Genomic DNA, 18677 nt, shown 5'->3' on the forward strand with positions numbered 1-18677 from the left:
GCTTTACTAAACTTGACTCAAAGATTCCAATCAAAGTCTCTTTCCTAATGTTAGGATGTCAAACTCAAGCATTAATTAACCAAACAAAATGACTCTCTTCAAACCTTCTGAAGAAATGGCTCGCTTTAAACCTACCACTGAAGTAGGTGTTGGACACTCTTCAACTTCGAGACGAGTCCAAAGCCCACCTTATGGTCTTGGTGGTTCTCCCTCACCAAACTATAGTCCGAATACTTTACCTAAGTCTCCCGACTACTACCCAACCCCAAGAATTGAAGACAAGGGGAAGCGCCCTGCTGATTTAAACGAAGATGGCCCGTCTAAGAAAAGAGCTCGATCTCCTTCTTACGATAACCATGATGCCATGTGTGAAATCATGAATCTGCGAACAACTACCGAGAAGAACTTCGATGGTTTGCTTGGCCATGTTACAAGAATTGAGGCTCGAATGGATGAAACGGACCTAGTGATCAAGAAACTTTTGGAGGAGAATGCGGAGTTAAAGAAAGAGATAAAGTTGGTGAAGTATGAGGAAGAACGTAACACCCGTTGGGGAAAGCAATCACTTGATCATCTCAAGGAGAATGTTGATTTCTTGTTGGATATGGAAAGAAATCGAGTCAACAAGCAGCTTGCTCTAAAGGGGTACGATAACAACGCAGTCAACAGCCTCGTTACTAACCTCTATGATAACCTCGAGTATCTCTATGAGATGCAAAAGGCGAGGAACGAGAAAGTTGATGAGTTTATGAAGAAGGTTGAGGACGAGAAGAAGAAATATGAAGATTACTTCAATCTTAATATTTCCTAGATTATTTTTCCAATTCCTTGTCTATGTAAAGGCTATGCCTTAAAGTATTTCTATTTCCAAATCGTGTATTAAAAAGGCTTATTTAATGCCTTGTTCTAATAATATAAAGTGTTCTATTAATATCATGTGATATCAATGCTTTATTTTATTCATACTTATAATTGCCCAAACTTATAACTTGTCACCTTACCAAACTTATGTTCACTTCTATGTAGTGACATCATGGTTCGTCCAGCTGCACCTACTGTTAACAACATCGTATTAACCACTGAACAATTCCAACAGTTGCTTGCTGCCGCCCAAGGCAACGCTCAAGCTAATAATGTTAATCCTCAACCGAAACCTTATTTTTACAAGGACTTTACAAACTGCCACCTTCCCGCTTTCAAGGAAAATGAAGAGGCTGTCGAACTAGTTCGATGGTTCGAGAAGTTAGAGTCCATCTTCTGTATTTGCAACTGTGAGGATAATGATCGGGTCAAATATGCCACTAGCTCATTAGCTGGCAATGCTTTGACTTGGTGGACTGCTCATGCTAAGTCCGTGGGAATTGACAATTCTAATGCAAAATCATGGGACGAACTCAAAAGCATGATGGTTAATAAATTCTGTCCGAGAAGTCAAGTTCAAAAACTTGAAGCCGAGTTCTGGGAACTCAAGGTGAAGGGTATCGATATTGAGAGCTATACCAATCGTTTTGTTGAGCTTTCTACTTTGTGTCCCGAGATGTTTCCTACCGAAGCAAGAAGAATTGAAAGGTATATTGAAGGTCTCCCTGAGGATGTTCAAGGGAATGTTATCGCTGCCGAGAAGGTTACTCTTGATGCTGTGATTCTCATGGCACAAAATCTGATGTTGGCCAAGAGAAGAAGGGCGTCGGGTAATAAGCAGGTTGACACTAAGAGCAATGAAGGTAAAAGGAAGTTTGAGCCATCTCAAGGTTCAACTCAGAATGTTAGTAAGAAGCCGGCGGATAGTACAAGGATGAATTATAAGGGCACTTATCCTTTTTGTATTCGTTGTGAAAGGCATCACCCAGGGCGGTGTACTGCTACTTGTACGTTGTGTAAGAAAGTGGGACACGTTGCTAAGACGTGTAAGACACCTCCAAAGGATAAACCTATTGTTCCTGTCAAAGCTCCTCCTACTTGTTACACTTGTGGAGAAAAGGGACACATTAGTCCAAATTGTCCTAAGAAGAAATATAATCCCGCTAATGGAGCCAATACTACTGCTGCAAAGGGTCGTGCGTTTGTTCTTACTGCTGCTGAAGCCCGAGATGAAGATGAGGTCATCACGGGTACGTATCTTGTCAATAATTGTTATGCAACTATTTTATTCGATACGGGTGCCGATAAAAGTTACGGTCTAGTGAATTTTGTACCCTATTTACTGAAAAGCCTCAACCCTTATAAACTAAATGATTAGTAGAAGTAGCCAATGGAAAGATCATGAAAGTCGATAAAATCTATAAAAACTGCAACCTAATCTTAGCCAATAAAGAATTTAAGATAGACCTTTTGCCGGTCGAGCTCGGAAGTTTTGATGTCGTAGTTGGAATGGATTGGCTACATCCATTACATGCTGCAATCTTGTGTTTTGATAAAACCGTTAACATTCCGTTAGGAAATGGAGAGACTCTAGCCATTCAAGGCGACAAGAGTGGTTCTAATCTCAACATTATCTCCTATATTAAAACCCGCAAATACCTTATGAAAGGTTATCCAGCTATTCTAGCCCACGTTAAGATGATTGAATCAAAAGAGAAGTGTATTGAAGATGTACCAGTGGTTAAAGACTTTCCCGATGTGTTTCCCGAAGATCTTCCTGGTCTTCCACCTCCTCGGCAAGTCGAATTTCAAATTGATTTAGCTATCGGTGCTGCTCCTATTGCTAAAGCGCCATACCGTTTAGCACCGTCTGAAATGAAGGAATTATCCAACCAACTCCAAGAACTATTGGATAAAGGTTTCATTCATCCAAGCTCGTGCCCATGGGGAGCTCATATTCTATTCGTTAAGAAGAAGGACGGTACGTTGAGGATGTGCATTGATTACCACGAACTCAACAAGCTTACTATCAAGAACCGTTACCCGTTGCCGCGTATTGATGATCTATTTGACCAACTTCAAGGGTCAAGTGTTTATTCAAAGATTGATTTGAGGTCCGATTATCACCAACTCAAAGTCAAGGAATCCGACATTCCTAAGACTACTTTTCGCACTCGTTATGGGCACTATGAATTCTGTTTCATGCCTTTTGGTTTGACTAACGCTCCTACGGTGTTCATGGATCTTATGAATCGTGTTTGCAAGTCGTATCTTGACAAATTTGTCATTATGTTCATTGATGACATCTTGATCTACTCCAAGAGTGAGAAAGAACATGAGCAGCATTTGCGTATGATTCTTGAACTCTTACGGAAGGAACAACTCTACGCTAAATTTTCTAAGTGCGAGTTTTGGCTCAAAACCGTACAATTTCTTGGACATGTTGTTGATAGTAACGGAATACATGTCGATCCAGCTAAGATTACCACTATTCAAAACTGGGAGATACCAAAGACTACAAAGCATATTCGTCAATTTTTGGGACTTGCCGGTTATTATCGAAGGTTCATAAAAGATTTTTCTCTTCTTGCTAAACCCCTTACGAAGTTAACTCACAAAGGGAAGAAGTTTGAGTGGTTCGAAGAACAGGAATCTGCTTTCAAGGTTCTGAAGGATAAATTGACCACAGCTCCGATTCTCTCTTTACCTGAAGGTACTGACGACTTTGTTGTTTACTGTGATGCCTCAAAGCAAGGCTTTGGTTGTGTTTTAATGCAACGTGAAAAGGTTATTGCCTACGCATCTAGACAGTTGAAGAAACACGAGGAGAACTATATAACACATGACCTAGAGTTAGGTGTCGTGGTATTCGCATTAAAGATATGGAGACATTATCTATATGGTACTAAGTTTACGATGTACACTGACCATAAAAGTCTTCAACACATCTTTGATCAAAAACAGTTGAATATGAGGCAAAGCCGATGGCTCGAGCTATTGAACGATTATCACTGTGAGCTGAAATATCATCCTAGCAAGGCGAATGTAGTTGTCGATGCCCTTAGTCGAAAAGACGATGTTAAACATGTTCGTGCTTTGAACCTGAAAATCAAATCGAATCTTATATCACAAATCTGTGAAGCTCAACTTGAAGCTATCAAACCAACACTTATCGAAGGTGAAGGACCTATAGGTTTTGAGAACTAACTCCAAGTGAAAGCTAATGGTACATGGTACTTTGGCAACAGAATTTGGGTCCCTCACTTCGGTAATCTCCGTGAACTAGTCTTGGATGAAGCTCATAAGACTAGGTACTCTATTCATCCCGGTTCCAGTAAGATGTATCACGATGTGAAGGAATTCTACTGGCGGCCTAACATGAAAGTCGACATTTCTACTTATGTTAGTAAGTGTCTCACTTGTCTGAAAGTCAAGGCTGAACATCAAAAGCCTTCTGGTCTGTTGACACAACCCGATATTCTGCAGTGGAAGTGGGAATGCATCACTATGGACTTCGTTACTAAGTTACCTAAGACTTCGAACGGTAACGATACTATTTGGGTCATAGTTGATCGTCTTACTAAATCTGCACATTTCATACTGATCGAGGAAACTGATAAGATGGAGAAATTATCACAGCTTTACATTAAAGAAATTGTCTCATGTCATGGAGTTCCTATCTCGATTATTTCTTATCGCGACGATCGATTCGTTTCTAGATTCTGGAAAACTTTAAAATCTGCTCTTGGAACTCAACTCGATATGAGTACAACCTATCATCCGCAAACTGATGGTCAAAGTGAACGAACTATTCAAACCTTGGAAGATATGCTACGTGCTTGTGTAATCGATTTCGGCAAAGGATGGGATATACATCTACCTTTGCTTGAATTTTCTTACAACAACAGTTATCACTCTATCATTAAAGTTGCACCTTTTGAAGCTTTATATGGCCGGAAATGTAGATCCCCTTTGTGTTGGGATGAAATCGAGGACAGACATTTAACTGGTCCTGAAATTATTCATGAAACTACCGAAAAGATCGTCCAGATTAAGCAACGATTAGAAACTTCCCGTAGCTGACAAAAGAGCTATGCCAATAGAAAGCGAAAGGACATAGAATACCAAGTTGGAGATAAAGTCATGTTTAAATTATCCCCTTGGAAAGGTGTTGTCCGTTTCGGTAAACGAAGCAAACTCAGTCCACGATATGTTGGACCTTTCACAGTCACTCAAAGAGTCGGTCCCGTGGCGTACCGATTAGAACTACCAACTGAACTTAGCCAAGTACATGATGTGTTTCATGTCTCGAATCTTAAAAGGTGTCTTGCTGATGACACACTTGTTATTCCTCTGGATGATATTCGCATTGATGAGCAAATGCACTTCGTTGAAGAACCTATAGAAATCATGGAAGGAGAGGTCAAACAAACGCGTAAAAGCAACATACCTATCGTTAAAGTCCGTTGGAATTCGCGTAGAGGCCCCGAATATACCTGGGAATGCAAAGACCACATGATACAGAAATATCCCCATCTCTTCTCAACTGCTGATGCAAACGAGGAATCTACCTAAAACTTCGGGACGAAGTTTTCAATAACGGGGAGGTACTATAACGACCCTCATTTTTCCATTTTATACTTTTCCTTATTAAATGCCCAACAATATAATAAAACTTAACAATTAAACTTTAATTAACGGTTGTTAAGTATTGAGAATTATAAATTATATTAATTAACTTTATACATTAATTGGCAAGTTAATGAAAGACGGAAATAATAAGTTAATTAATTTTCGTGAACAAAAGGTAATAAATTAAAGTTTAAAGTACTACCTCCGTCCCAATTAGATAGTCATGTTTTTCCATTTTGGGATGTCCCATATTAATAGTCCACTTCCATAAATAGAAAGGAAAGAGGATATATTTGATTGGTGGATCTGGAGAGAGAAAATATTTCATTGGTGGATAAATGAAGTTAGTGGAATTTCCTAAAACTGTGTGCCATTTTGTCTGTGGACTATTAAATTGGGATGTGTAGTGACCCGAACTTTTCCATATTTATATATATTAATTGAGATTGATATTTACATGACTAAATGTTTCCAATGTGTTAAGCAATCAAACTTGTTAAGACTTGATTAAATGAAATAAGTTTCATATAGACAATTGATCACCCAAGTTGACCGGCGATTCACGAGCGTTACAAAATTGTAAAAACTACATGTTGTGGCATATATAGACATATATATATGGTTGACATGAGATTATGATGAGTAAGTATCTCACTAAGTATATTAACAATGTGTGATATATATAAGAAATGAGATTACTAAGTTAAGAAACTCGAAATGATATATATAACGATTATCGTTATGATAACGTCTACTAAATATTTATGTATCATATTAAGATATTGATACACTATATTTAACATGATAAAATGATATTTAAATATATCATTAAGTGTGTTAACAATGAACTACATATGTAAAAACAAGACTACTAACTAAAGAATTACGAAACGAGACTTATATGTAACGATTATCGTTGTAACGATATTTTAATGTATATATCATATTAAGAGATATTCATACATCATAATATCATGATAATATAATAATTTAACATCTCATTTGATATAATAAACATTGGATTAACAACATTAATTGAGATCGTTAACTTAAAGGTTTCAAAACAACACTACATGTAACGACTAACGAAGACTTAACGACTCCATTAGAATGTATATACATGTTGTGTTTTGATATGTATTCTTACACTTTTGAAAGACTTCAAGACACATATCAAAGTACTTCTACTTAACAAAAATGCTTACAATTACATCCTCATTTAGTTTCATCAACAATTCTACTCGTATGCACCCGTATTCGTACTCGTACAATACACAGCTTTTAGATGTATGTACTATTGGTATATACACTCCAATGATCAGCTCTTAGCAGCCCATGTGAGCCACCTAACACATGTGGGAACCATCATATGGAAACTAGCATGAAATATCTCATAAAATTACAAGAATATTAGTAATCATTCATGAATTATTTACATGAAAACAAAATTACATATCCTTTATATCTAATCCATATACCAACGACCAAAAACACCTACAAATACTTTCATTCTTCAATTTTCTTCATCTAATTGATCTCTCTCAAGTTCCATCTTCAAGTTCTAAGTGTCCTTCATAAATTCCATAAGTATAGTTTCATAAAAATCAAGAATACTTCCAAGTTTGCAAGTCTACTTCCAAGCTTTCTAATTCATTCCAAGTAATCATCTAAGATCAAGGAACCTTTGTTATTTATAGTAGGTTATCTTTCTAATTCAAGGTAATATTCATATTCAAACTTTGATTCAATTTCTACAACTATAACAATCTTATTTCGAGTGAAAATCTTACTTGAACTGTTTTCGTGTCATGATTCTGCTTCAAGAACTTTCAAGCCATCCAAGGATCCTTTGAAGCTAGATCCATTTTTCTCATTTCCAGTAGTTTTATCCAGAAAACTTGAGGTAGTAATGATGTTCATAACATCATTCGATTCATACATATAAAGCTATCTTATTCGAAGGTTTAAACTTGTAATCACTAGAACATAGTTTAGTTAATTCTAAACTTGTTCGCAAACAAAAGATAATCCTTATAACTTGACTTTTAAAATCAACTAAACACATGTTCTATATCTATATGATATGCTAACTTAATGATTTAAAACCTGGAAACACGATGAACACCATAAAATCGGATATACACCGTCGTAGTGAAACCTGGGGCTGTTTTGGTTTGGATAATTAAAAACTATGATAAACTTTGATTTAAAAGTTGTTATTCTAGGAAAATGATTTTTCATATGAACATGAAACTATATCCAAAAATCTTGGTTAAACTCAAAGTGAAAGTATGTTTTTCAAAATGGTCATCAAGATGCCGTTCTTTCGACGGAAATGACTACCTCTTTAGTAATTGACATGTAACTTAAATTTCCGACTATAAACCTATACTTTTTATGTTTGGATTCTTAAATTAGAGTTCAATATGAAACCATAGCAATTTGATTCACTCAAAACGAATTTCAATATGAAACCATAGCAATTTGATTCACTCAAAACGAATTTAAAATGAAGAAGTTATGGGTAAAACAAGATTGGATATTTTTGATCTTTTTAGCTACGGGAAATGTTTAAAAAATCTATACAAATCATATCCTAGCTAACTTATATTGTATTATACATGTATTCTAATATATTATGTAATCTTGGGATACCATAGACACGTATGCAAATGTTTTGACATATCATATCGACCCATGTATATATATTATTTGGAACAACCATAGACACTCTATATGCAGTAATGTTGGAGTTACCTATACAGGGTTGAGGTTGATTCCAAAAATATATATACTTTGAGTTGTGATTTAGCCTGAGACGTGTATACACTGGGTCGTGGATTGATTCAAGATAATATATATCAATTTATTTCTGTACATCTAACTGTGGACAACTAGTTGTAGGTTATTAACGAGGACAGCTGACTTAATACACTCAAATCTTTAAAACATAATAAAAATGGTTGTAATTATATTTTGATCATACTTTGATATATATGTACATATTTGTATAGATTCGTGAATCGATCCGTGGCCAAGTCTTATTTCCGAGGAAGGAAATATCTGTGAAAGTGAGTTATAGTCCCACTTTTAAAATCTAATATTTTTGAGATGAGAATACATGCAGGTTTTATAAAAGATTTACAAAATAGACACAAGTACGTGAAACTACATTCTATGGTTGAATTATCGAAATCGAATATGCCCCTTTTTATTAAGTCTGGTAATCTAAGAATTAGGGAACAGACACCCTAATTGACGCGAATCCTAAAGATAGATCTATTGGGCCTAACAAACCCCATCCAAAGTACCGGATGCTTTAGTACTTCGAAATTTATATCATATCCGAAGGGTGTCCAGGAATAATGGGGATATTCTTATATATGCATCTTGTTAATGTCGGTTACCAGGTGTTCACCATATGAATGATTTTTATCTCTATGTATGGGATGTGTATTGAAATATGAAATCTTGTGGTCTATTGTTACGATTTGATATATATAGGTTAAACCTATAACTCACCAACATTTTTGTTGACGTTTAAAGCATGTTTATTCTCAGGTGAATACTAAGAGCTTCCGCTGTTGCATACTAAAATAAGGACAAGATTTCGAGTCCATGTTTGTATGATATTGTGTAAAAAAAACTGCATTCAAGAAACATATGTCGATGTAATATATTTCTATTGTAAATCATTATGTAATGGTCGTGTGTAAACAGTATATTTTAGATTATCATTATTTGATAATCTACGTAATGTTTTTAAAACCTTTATTCATAAAATAAAGGTTATGGTTGTTTTAAAAATGAATGCAGTCTTTGAAAAACGTCTCATATAGAGGTCAAAACCTCGCAACGAAATCAATTAATATAGAACGTTTATAATCAATATGAACGGGACATTTCAGGACGGAGGGAGTATATAACTTAATTAATCTTAAAACAAGTTTAGGGATTATTTAAGCTAATTTAAAGTGTAAGGACTAAAACGAAAAAATCCCAAAACTCCTCCCTTGATAATGCCTAGCCGGAAATTTTTTTTTTATGAAATGTCCAAAATACCCCTCCCAATTTTCGGCTCCCATGACCCCCATTACTTCCTCTCCAAGTCCAACTTGTTCCCTAAGTAAACCTAACCCTAACCCTAATTCTAGAATTTTCCTAGCACTCCTATAAATAGAGGCCTAAGCTAAACCTTTTCTTTGTACCAAATCTCATTCACAAATCTCTCTCCCAAATCTCTCTCCCCTCTCTCTCTTGTTTTCGGCCAAACAAACCGAAACCATCAACACCACCATCGAAATCCACCACCACCACCTTCAAGTTCTTCAAGTGATCTTCAAGTCGTTCTTCAAGTCGTTCTTCGCGTTCTTCAAAGTTCTTCATAGATCTTCAAAGGTGTTCATCAATCTTCAAGGTTTTGATCTTCATCTTCAAAGTGTTTCATCTTTTCTTTGTTAATCATCTTCGAATCTTCAAGGTATAACATAAACCCTAAAACTTATTTACATAATCTTTGATCTTTGTTTTAAATTCATGTTCATGATACAATCTTGATTAATTCATAAACATATACATTATATACATGTACACACATAGATTTATATATACATGAAAAAAGAAAAAAAAAATTAATATGTATGTATGTTATCGACCGAAAAAAAGGGGGGGGGGAGTGTTTGATCTTTAAACCCTAGATAAATGTTAGAAGATTGGTTTGTGTTTAATTAAGGAAACAAAATAAATACATATATACATATACATATTCGATATATATATATATATATATATATATATACATGTAAAAAAATATTTTTATATACATACATATATATATATAGTTTATATATATGAAAAATAAAAATATATATATATATATATATATATATATATATATATACATATACACGATTTATATATACATATACATATTAAAATATTAAAACCCTAACTAATTAAACCTAACCCTAATTTATTAAACCCTAGTTTAATAAAACCCTAATACATTAATTAAACCCTAATCATTTATTACTAAACTCTAATGTTAAATATTTCTTTAATTAACTAAAACCCTAATACTATTATATAATACTAACACCTATACACTTATATTATTACTAACACATATAATATACTACTACTTATATTATATTATACGATTACGTTAGTCATTCACGATAACGTGTGGTTACTCGAACGTCAACGCTACTTAAGGCCTAGGGTGATCCTTGGTACCACTATTGGACGCTTGTGGATTACGAATGCCAAACTTAGATTTTGGTCAAGAAATCCTGGGCCAACCGGTAACAATTGGTCATTCTGGTGACTCGGCGGTGGAATAGATGTTTGAGTATGGTGCACAATGTCAAACCCTACTATAGTAATCATACACCTAGTTATCTTCACACTTAATAGGTGGTAGACTTATTAAGGACAACTCACTAGTGTTCGACACTAACTTACTAAAAATGGAAACTACTAAAAATGGAAACTACTAAAAATGGAAACTACTAAAAGTAGAAACTTACTAGGAATGGAACTTAGTAAAACGAACTATACTTAAAACACTTGCATACTTAAACTTAAATTTGGGTAAAACACTTAACTACTCTTAAATGTCATTAGGTTGACTTTCTGCTCATCCATCCAAACTTTCTATTCCGAGGAATAACGATCTCTCTCTACTTACTAAGGTGAACTCATAGCCCCACTCTTTATTGTTAGCAAATTTATTTAACTTAATTGGGAGTGTGATACCAATCTCTTAGTTATTAGCATGGGTCATCTCGGTTTCTTCACCACCAACTTCTTAAACCAGAAGATATCTTCTTCCACTAGAAGAACCATTGAAGTATGTGAAACTTCAATTAAAAGATTATACAGGAAGCTACAACGCCTCACTTATCACTATAGACACATCCAAACCTGTCATTGACATGTCAATGATCATCCGTACAATTTACCCAATATATCATCTATGATATTCCTTCACAACAATTAGAAAACCCCAACAGAGGCCTTCATAGACTCCTCATCAAGGTACCCAGTGAGAACGCAATCACCATCTCAAAATTTAAGACCTTTTCCAACTTCCCGCTTTCACGCTAGTACACTTACCTCTGCATAGCTATGAATTTCACAAACCCCATCTTCTCACCTAACCACGCTCTCACTGTACAAGTAATATTTAAAATCGCGGCTACTCGAGAAGAAACTTAGTTCGTACCACCAGTCAGTCGCAAATTACTTTGCCATTGCAGAGTAAAATAAGTATTTGAAGCCCTAGTGTTATCCAGAATCATTGCACTAATCTTGAGAACATTGGTGAACAACGTCGCAAAACCATCTCTATAACTCCACTAGTCGTCAAACTCTCAATAGCTCGATAAATTTCGTCAGTTACCAAAATCACATTAAGTTCCTGACACCCTCAACAATTCTAGAACGATCAAGTTCCGGGACTTATGCGGATTATCCGCATGCATATTCCTAGCATCTTGAAATATCCGATCAATTATTTGGTCATCCCTTTTCAAACCACGCATCAAACCCGGAAAATTTATTCCAAATCCACAAAAAAAAAAAAAAAATTTAAAAAAATCGATAAATGAATATCCAACGGTCCGATCATCATTAAATTTTTTTACCTCTCTTAGATTCGTATGTGTAGCACCTACGGTCCAAATTTCAGATCGACCCAACGGTAGACGAACTGATAATGATTTTTCTCTCAAAACTGCGCAATCATATATCCCAATTGAGTAGTCCGATCACTACCAAATCTTGACCGTTTTTATATTTACATGTCTAGAAGCTATAGTAAAAATATCAAAGTGATCTAACAGTTAACGATCCCGCTATGTATTTCCTATCACAGCTACGCCATAACCTCCGAAATTAGAAAATCTCAATCATAACAAAACCTATCGATCCGACCCCTGCTTCGTTACCGCTGCGAACCACCACAATAACCTATTCTAAATCATAGATCAATTTTAATAGATTACCTCATGAGTATATTGACATACCCGAGAGTTCTTCGCTATCTCCTAACTAAGCCATTGGATCTCGATACATATTGCACAAACTCTAAACACGTCGCCCGACCTTCAAACCTTGAACTCTTCTACCACTTAAGAATTGTATGGCTTTAATTGCTCAACATTGCAATCATATATGACTGGTTAAGTCTCATATAATCCGCGTTACAAGAATAAAATGATAATGTAGGGTGTAGTACATTTTAAAATTGGGGAAGTCATATTTGTTTGGCTAGGGTCGCCCGAATATTGTTATATTTCGATGGTCCTATTGGCGATGTGAGAGTGACGAAGACGACTCTTGGTGGAAAGACTTGTTTATGTATTGGAAAAGGTTGTGAGGAGTCGTGCTTAGTGGCATGGAATAAAATCCATCGTCACAAGGCAGGCTGTCGTCTTCCTTGTGAGTTAATGATCCCACGATTGTTTTAGGCGACGACAAACTCGAAGAAAAAAGAAAAGAAGAAGAACCCAGGCCGGGTGTGAGTAATTTTTTTTGTTTTGCACGATCAAAAAGATGACGAAGTGTTTAGGATTCAGGCGGTCTGATTAGTGTGGTTAGGTGATCATGGGATCTTTTACCAGTTTTTTCAACACCGTAATGAAGGACTTTAAGGGTCAGAAATTTGAATCACGATTGATTAATGTCAAGCCAAAAGATATACCGAAGAAGATGAAGAAGATGCACGAGTATGAGTTGAGAAAATTCAACATCGACGACATTTGATTTTGTTACTTGAGTGGAGTCTTCTTTATTTGTTTTTTGAATTGGGTTCGAGGGCGCTGAACCGATCACTTAGGTTTATTCGGGTTTTGACGGGTTAGATTAAGGTCTCTCTTTGTTGTCCTAGTAATGGTTTGAATTTGTTTTCCTGTTTTATGTAGTTGCAATGCTTGTATCGGTTTTGTGGGGTTATTCGGACTCCTAGTTTAATTGGTTGTTTTTTTTAGTTTGAACTCGATTTTCCTCCCCTTTGTATGTTTGTTTGTAGGCCTTCATTTGTTTCACTTGATGAACTAAGCAACCTTGAATCCTGCATTCTCCTCCACTTTTCAATGAAGAAGATTCATGGTCATGGCATGATAACTCAAATGGAAAATTCACGGTTGCTAAATTCTCGAAATTATTGGATGCTCAATTGCTTAGATTTGACTAGCGCTTACTTTCTTTTAAATGGTTAGCTTGTGTTCCTAAAAAGGTTAACTTATTTATATGGAGGATGATATCAAATGGTCTTCCAACTTAGGATAACTTAGTCAATCGAAGAGTTAATCCAGATTCATCCTTATGTCCACTTTTCTCATCATCGGATGAGTCTTAGGATCATCTTTTCACCACCTATAGACAATCGGCAACAATTTGGAGAGGGGTCATTAACTTGTGGAATCTTAATACAACTCCCCCTAATGGTATTTTGATACGAGCATGGATGGTAACAATTGCAAGAGTTGGCACGTGTGAAGTGGGGGGATTATCCCACGTTTACTAAGTCAGCAAACTACTTCCATATTTATTCCCATGATCTATCATGTTACAAACATGTACCATGTTCCTTGTTTATTATTTAGTGTTATTTGTTAGTCACATGATGTTTAGTAACCGTGCCTAGTATTTACAGTTTCCTCTACTAGTAGTTTAGGTTAGTTTATTACTATAAATATGTACCTAGCTTTTGCTTTAATGTTATGAATGAAAAAGTGGTTTTGAACCAAAGTCTCTTCTTAGTCTATATTCTTGGGAGATTGACCATCTCGAATCGGTCCCTATGATTGGAGTTAGCGGTCGACTCGAATAGACCGTATCATATTTTAAATGCAATCAGTGTCGGTAACTTTCAAATGAAATCGGATTTGCTAACTAAAATTTTTCTGGAAACGAGATACATTTTATTATAGATCATATGGTCTTGAAGCAATAGGATCATTCATTGGCCATTGTAGAAGAGAGGAACGGTTTTGAAGGAAGACGTATTGACTCACATCAAGGTGATATCCCATCAGTGGATCACAAATAGGAGTAAGAAGGTGAACATTGATATTCAACAATGGAAGAAAGTGAAGGGATTTGTATGAAATTTCATAAAACTATTTAGCAGCGGAAGCATGTACAACAATTTTTAAACCTTTCAAAAACTCTCCACCAAGGATCCAATTGCATGTTGTTAAGAAAACTAAATAATAAATAGTGAGTTTAAAGAATACAACCTTTGAAGACTTTGAACTTGAGAAGTTATGAATGCTAAGAATTTAGGAACCAAAGTAGCCTCCCTCTATCGGTAATCCACACGAAAGCAAACTCCAATATCAACCGGATGCTAGTCCTTCACAACCCTTGAAAACAGGTATAAGAAACAACCTTTCTTATTTCTTATTTTAAAACTATATTGTTCTATTAGTAACTCTTCCAAACTTAAAAGAAAACTTAGAATATATTGTAAGTAACTCTTTTGATAATACTTGCAAATGTGTGTTTTCTAACTCTTATGATAATGTACGTATGTTCTCATACATTTAAAGAAACACACAAACAAGTCATTATGAAAAGCAATGCATAATCATTTCACTTTAATCATGAAAGGCAACAAGTCATCATGAAAGACATTCTTTCATCATTTTATTTTACTTGTATTCTTACATAATGTAATGTAAAGTATATCCATGCATGACCTACCAACTAGTTAATAATATACAAACAATTTTACAAAACTATTGTATATACTTAGTTAATAAGATGGAAACAAGTAAGTAATATACTTGTTACTTACACACATACATGTTTATATATTTCTATGCATTCTCATACAATTGTAGTATTATTATTTCTATTAAATACCAATCTCACAACATGAATAATAAGGTTGTAATATACGAATCATATTCAAATATGTAATTGATATTTATTTGCTCATTGTGTGTGACCCTTTAGGTTCAAACGTCATTAGTAGTATAGACATAAGTTGTGTCTTGGGCATTAATAACCAACAATCTCCCACTTGCACAAGATTCGACATACGTCAACACAGACAGTGGTAAACGTCTAGCAACATGCCACTGCCCCTAACAACACTTGAAATTGTATCATTCCGAGCATCCATTGATTCTTAAGTTTAAACTTCAAATCAATATATAGGTAAGGTATCAGTTATCCCTTTGTTACTGACATCACGTTGAGCATGAGACATGGATAGTAATCAATCTCATATTTAGCTCATACATTATGTTACTCGATCAAGATTGAAAGTGATAAAACAAACACCATTGGATACATCAATATAGTTTGAGCGTGGCCACGCATCTTAATCAATTCAAATCATCGAGGGCCCCATAGATGTCAATCTCTCATCCAGATGAGAGGAACAAATCCCGTCTAGACTACACACGTCTCTCATGTGTCTCATATTATACTTAACAATAGCTTTTATGATTGCCTGGCTAAAGAAAAATGTTTGACTATGTTAAAGTATAACAATCCTCACACTTAAGACCCAATATGTATCTACGGTCTAAGGATATAAAGATATTACCATTTTCAAGAATCACTTATGACATCGATCCATGAAGTGATCTTGAAAGCGGGTCATGTCCAATGTTTATTCTTCAATAAACATAGGTGAATTTGGTTGCAACTCCCTTGCTCTACTTTCATCTTAAAGAAAGTCAACCAACTTATTCACATTAGTCTTAACTCACAACTATTCCCATAGTTGTGATCGACTATGGACGTTTTTGAATAACGGGGTTATTCAAGGATTTAAACATACTAATAAAGAACACAATAATTATTAATGAGTATGATTATCTCCAAATACATCATATCATTTAATATAAATGTTGCATAAATGTTCCAAAATATCATAATACTAAATTACAAATCATTCCAATCATTAACATTACGAAGCCCTATGCACCGAGCATGACCCTCGTGTTTTGATTGTGCCAAAGCCATTGTAAAAGGATCAGCAAGGTTTTGATATGTGTGAACTTTGCGAATACAAACATCTCCGTTTCCCACTATGTGACGTATATAGTGGAATCTCCTAAGGATATGTTTGGTGCTGTGATGCGATCTAGGTTCTTTTTCTTGAGCAATAGCACCATTGTTGTCGCAAAATATTTCTATGGGGTCTTCTATGCTTGGCATCACCCCTAAATCAGCAATGAACTTTTTCATCCACGCAGCCTCTTGTGCTACCTCTGATGCAGCAATGTATTCAGCTTCTGTAGTAGATTGTGCAACTACTTTCTGCTTAGAACTTTTCCAAGTTATAGCTCCTCCATTCAAGATAAAGACATATCCAGATTGTGATCGTGAATCATCTCTATCAGTTTGGAAGCTAGCATCTGTGTAACACTTTACAGTAAGATCTTCTTCTACACCACCGTAAATCAAGAACATATCTTTAGTCCTTCTCAAGTACTTTAGGATGTTCTTGACAGCCATCCAGTGGCTTTCACCTGGATTTTGTTGGTATCTACTCGTCATGCTCAAAGCATACGATACGTCTGGTCTTGTGCATAACATGGCATACATAATGGATCCAATTGCAGAAGCATATGGAGTTCCATTCATTCATCTAAGCTCATCATTTGTGCTAGGACTTTGAGACTTGCTCAATATTGTACCATGTGACATTGGCAAAAATCCGCGTTTGGAATCTTGCATCTTGAATCGTTTTAGAATCTTTTCAATATATGCACTTTGGCTCAAGCCGATTAGTCGCTTTAATCTATCTCTATGAATTTTTATTCCTAGAATATAAGCAGTATCGCCAAGGTCTTTCATTTGAAAACACTTCCCAAGCCAAGACTTTACCTTTTGTAAAGTTGGAATGTCATTTCCAATAAGTAGTATATCATCTACATATAAGATTAAAAATACTACTATGCTCCCACTAGCCCTTTTGTAAACACATGGATCATCTTCATTTTGAATAAAATCAAACTCTTTTATTTTCTCGTCAAAATGAAGATTTCAGCTTCTAGATGCTTGCTTTAATCCGTAAATGGCTCTTTTAAGCTTACACACTTTATTAGGATACTTAGGATTTACAAAACCTTCTGGTTGTTCCATATAGACATCTTCACTTAAGTGTCCATTAAGGAATGCAGTTTTGACATCCATTTGCCATATCTCATAGTCATAATATGCGGCTATGGCAATGAGTATTCTAATTGATTTTAGCATGGCTACTGGAGAGAAAGTTTCGTCATAGTCAATACCATGAGTTTGAGTGAAACCTTTCACAACTAGTCTTGCCTTAAATGTATGTACATTTCCGTCCATATCGGTTTTCTTCTTGAAAATCCATTTGCTCCCAACAGCCTTGCTGTCAGGAGGTAGATCAACTAAGTCCCATACTTCGTTGTCATACATGGACTGCATCTCATCATTCATGGCTTCATGCCATTTCTTAGATTCAGGATCTAATATAGCATCTTTGTAGTTAGTGGGCTCACTTTGATCCACTAAGAAAATGTCGTCATATCTTTGGGGACTATGACGAGGTCTACTAGATCTACGAATGTCTTGGGTTACTTCAGGTTCCTGGGCAACCAATTGTTCAGGTTCTTCAATAATTTGTTGATAGCTAGTGCCAACCTCAGGTGTGATATTTTGTGGTTCTTGAATTTCTTCAAGTTCTACATTACTCCCACTTGCTTTATTTAATAGAAACTCCTTTTCTAGAAAAGTAGCGTGTATAGAAACAAACACTTTGTTCTCGGTAGGATTGTAGAAATAATATCCCATAGAATCCTTTGGGTATCCCATAAAAATGCATTTGATAGATCTGGGATCAAGTTTGTTGTAAGTTTCTTGTCGAACATGAGCTTCGCAACCCCAAACTTTCAAATAAGATAAATTTGGAACCTTTCCATGCCATAACTCATATGGTGTCTTATTTACCTTTTTGGTTGGTACCATATTTAGTATGCGAGCAGCAGATAATAAGGCATAGGTCCAGAAAGATGGAGGAAGTGAAGTATGATTTATCATAGATCGAACCATATCAAGTAGGGTTCGATTCCTCCTCTCAGAAACACCATTATGTTGTGGTGTTCCGGGTGGAGTGCGTTGTGAAATAATTCCACAATTCTTTAGATGATCATCAAACTCTTGACACAAGTACTCACCTCCTCGATCCG

At 35.5% G+C, this 18677-nt stretch overlaps 1 protein-coding gene across 1 annotated transcript; it reads right to left on the reverse strand.

Annotated features, from left to right (window-relative positions):
* Positions 1 to 16398: 16398 nt before the first annotated feature.
* Positions 16399 to 17103, reverse strand: LOC139848713 (secreted RxLR effector protein 161-like). Its single transcript, XM_071838418.1, has one exon. The coding sequence runs from the start codon at positions 17101 to 17103 to the stop codon at positions 16399 to 16401; it is 705 nt and encodes a 234-aa protein (XP_071694519.1).
* Positions 17104 to 18677: the final 1574 nt, after the last annotated feature.

This window comes from Rutidosis leptorrhynchoides, chromosome 5, assembly GCF_046630445.1.
Source record: "Rutidosis leptorrhynchoides isolate AG116_Rl617_1_P2 chromosome 5, CSIRO_AGI_Rlap_v1, whole genome shotgun sequence".
Classification (NCBI taxonomy): Eukaryota; Viridiplantae; Streptophyta; class Magnoliopsida; order Asterales; family Asteraceae; genus Rutidosis; species Rutidosis leptorrhynchoides.

Coding starts and splice junctions, on each gene's coding strand:
- LOC139848713 (XM_071838418.1), bottom strand. CDS start 17,103: ATGAATGGAACTCCATATGCTTCTGCAATTGGATCCATTATGTATGCC.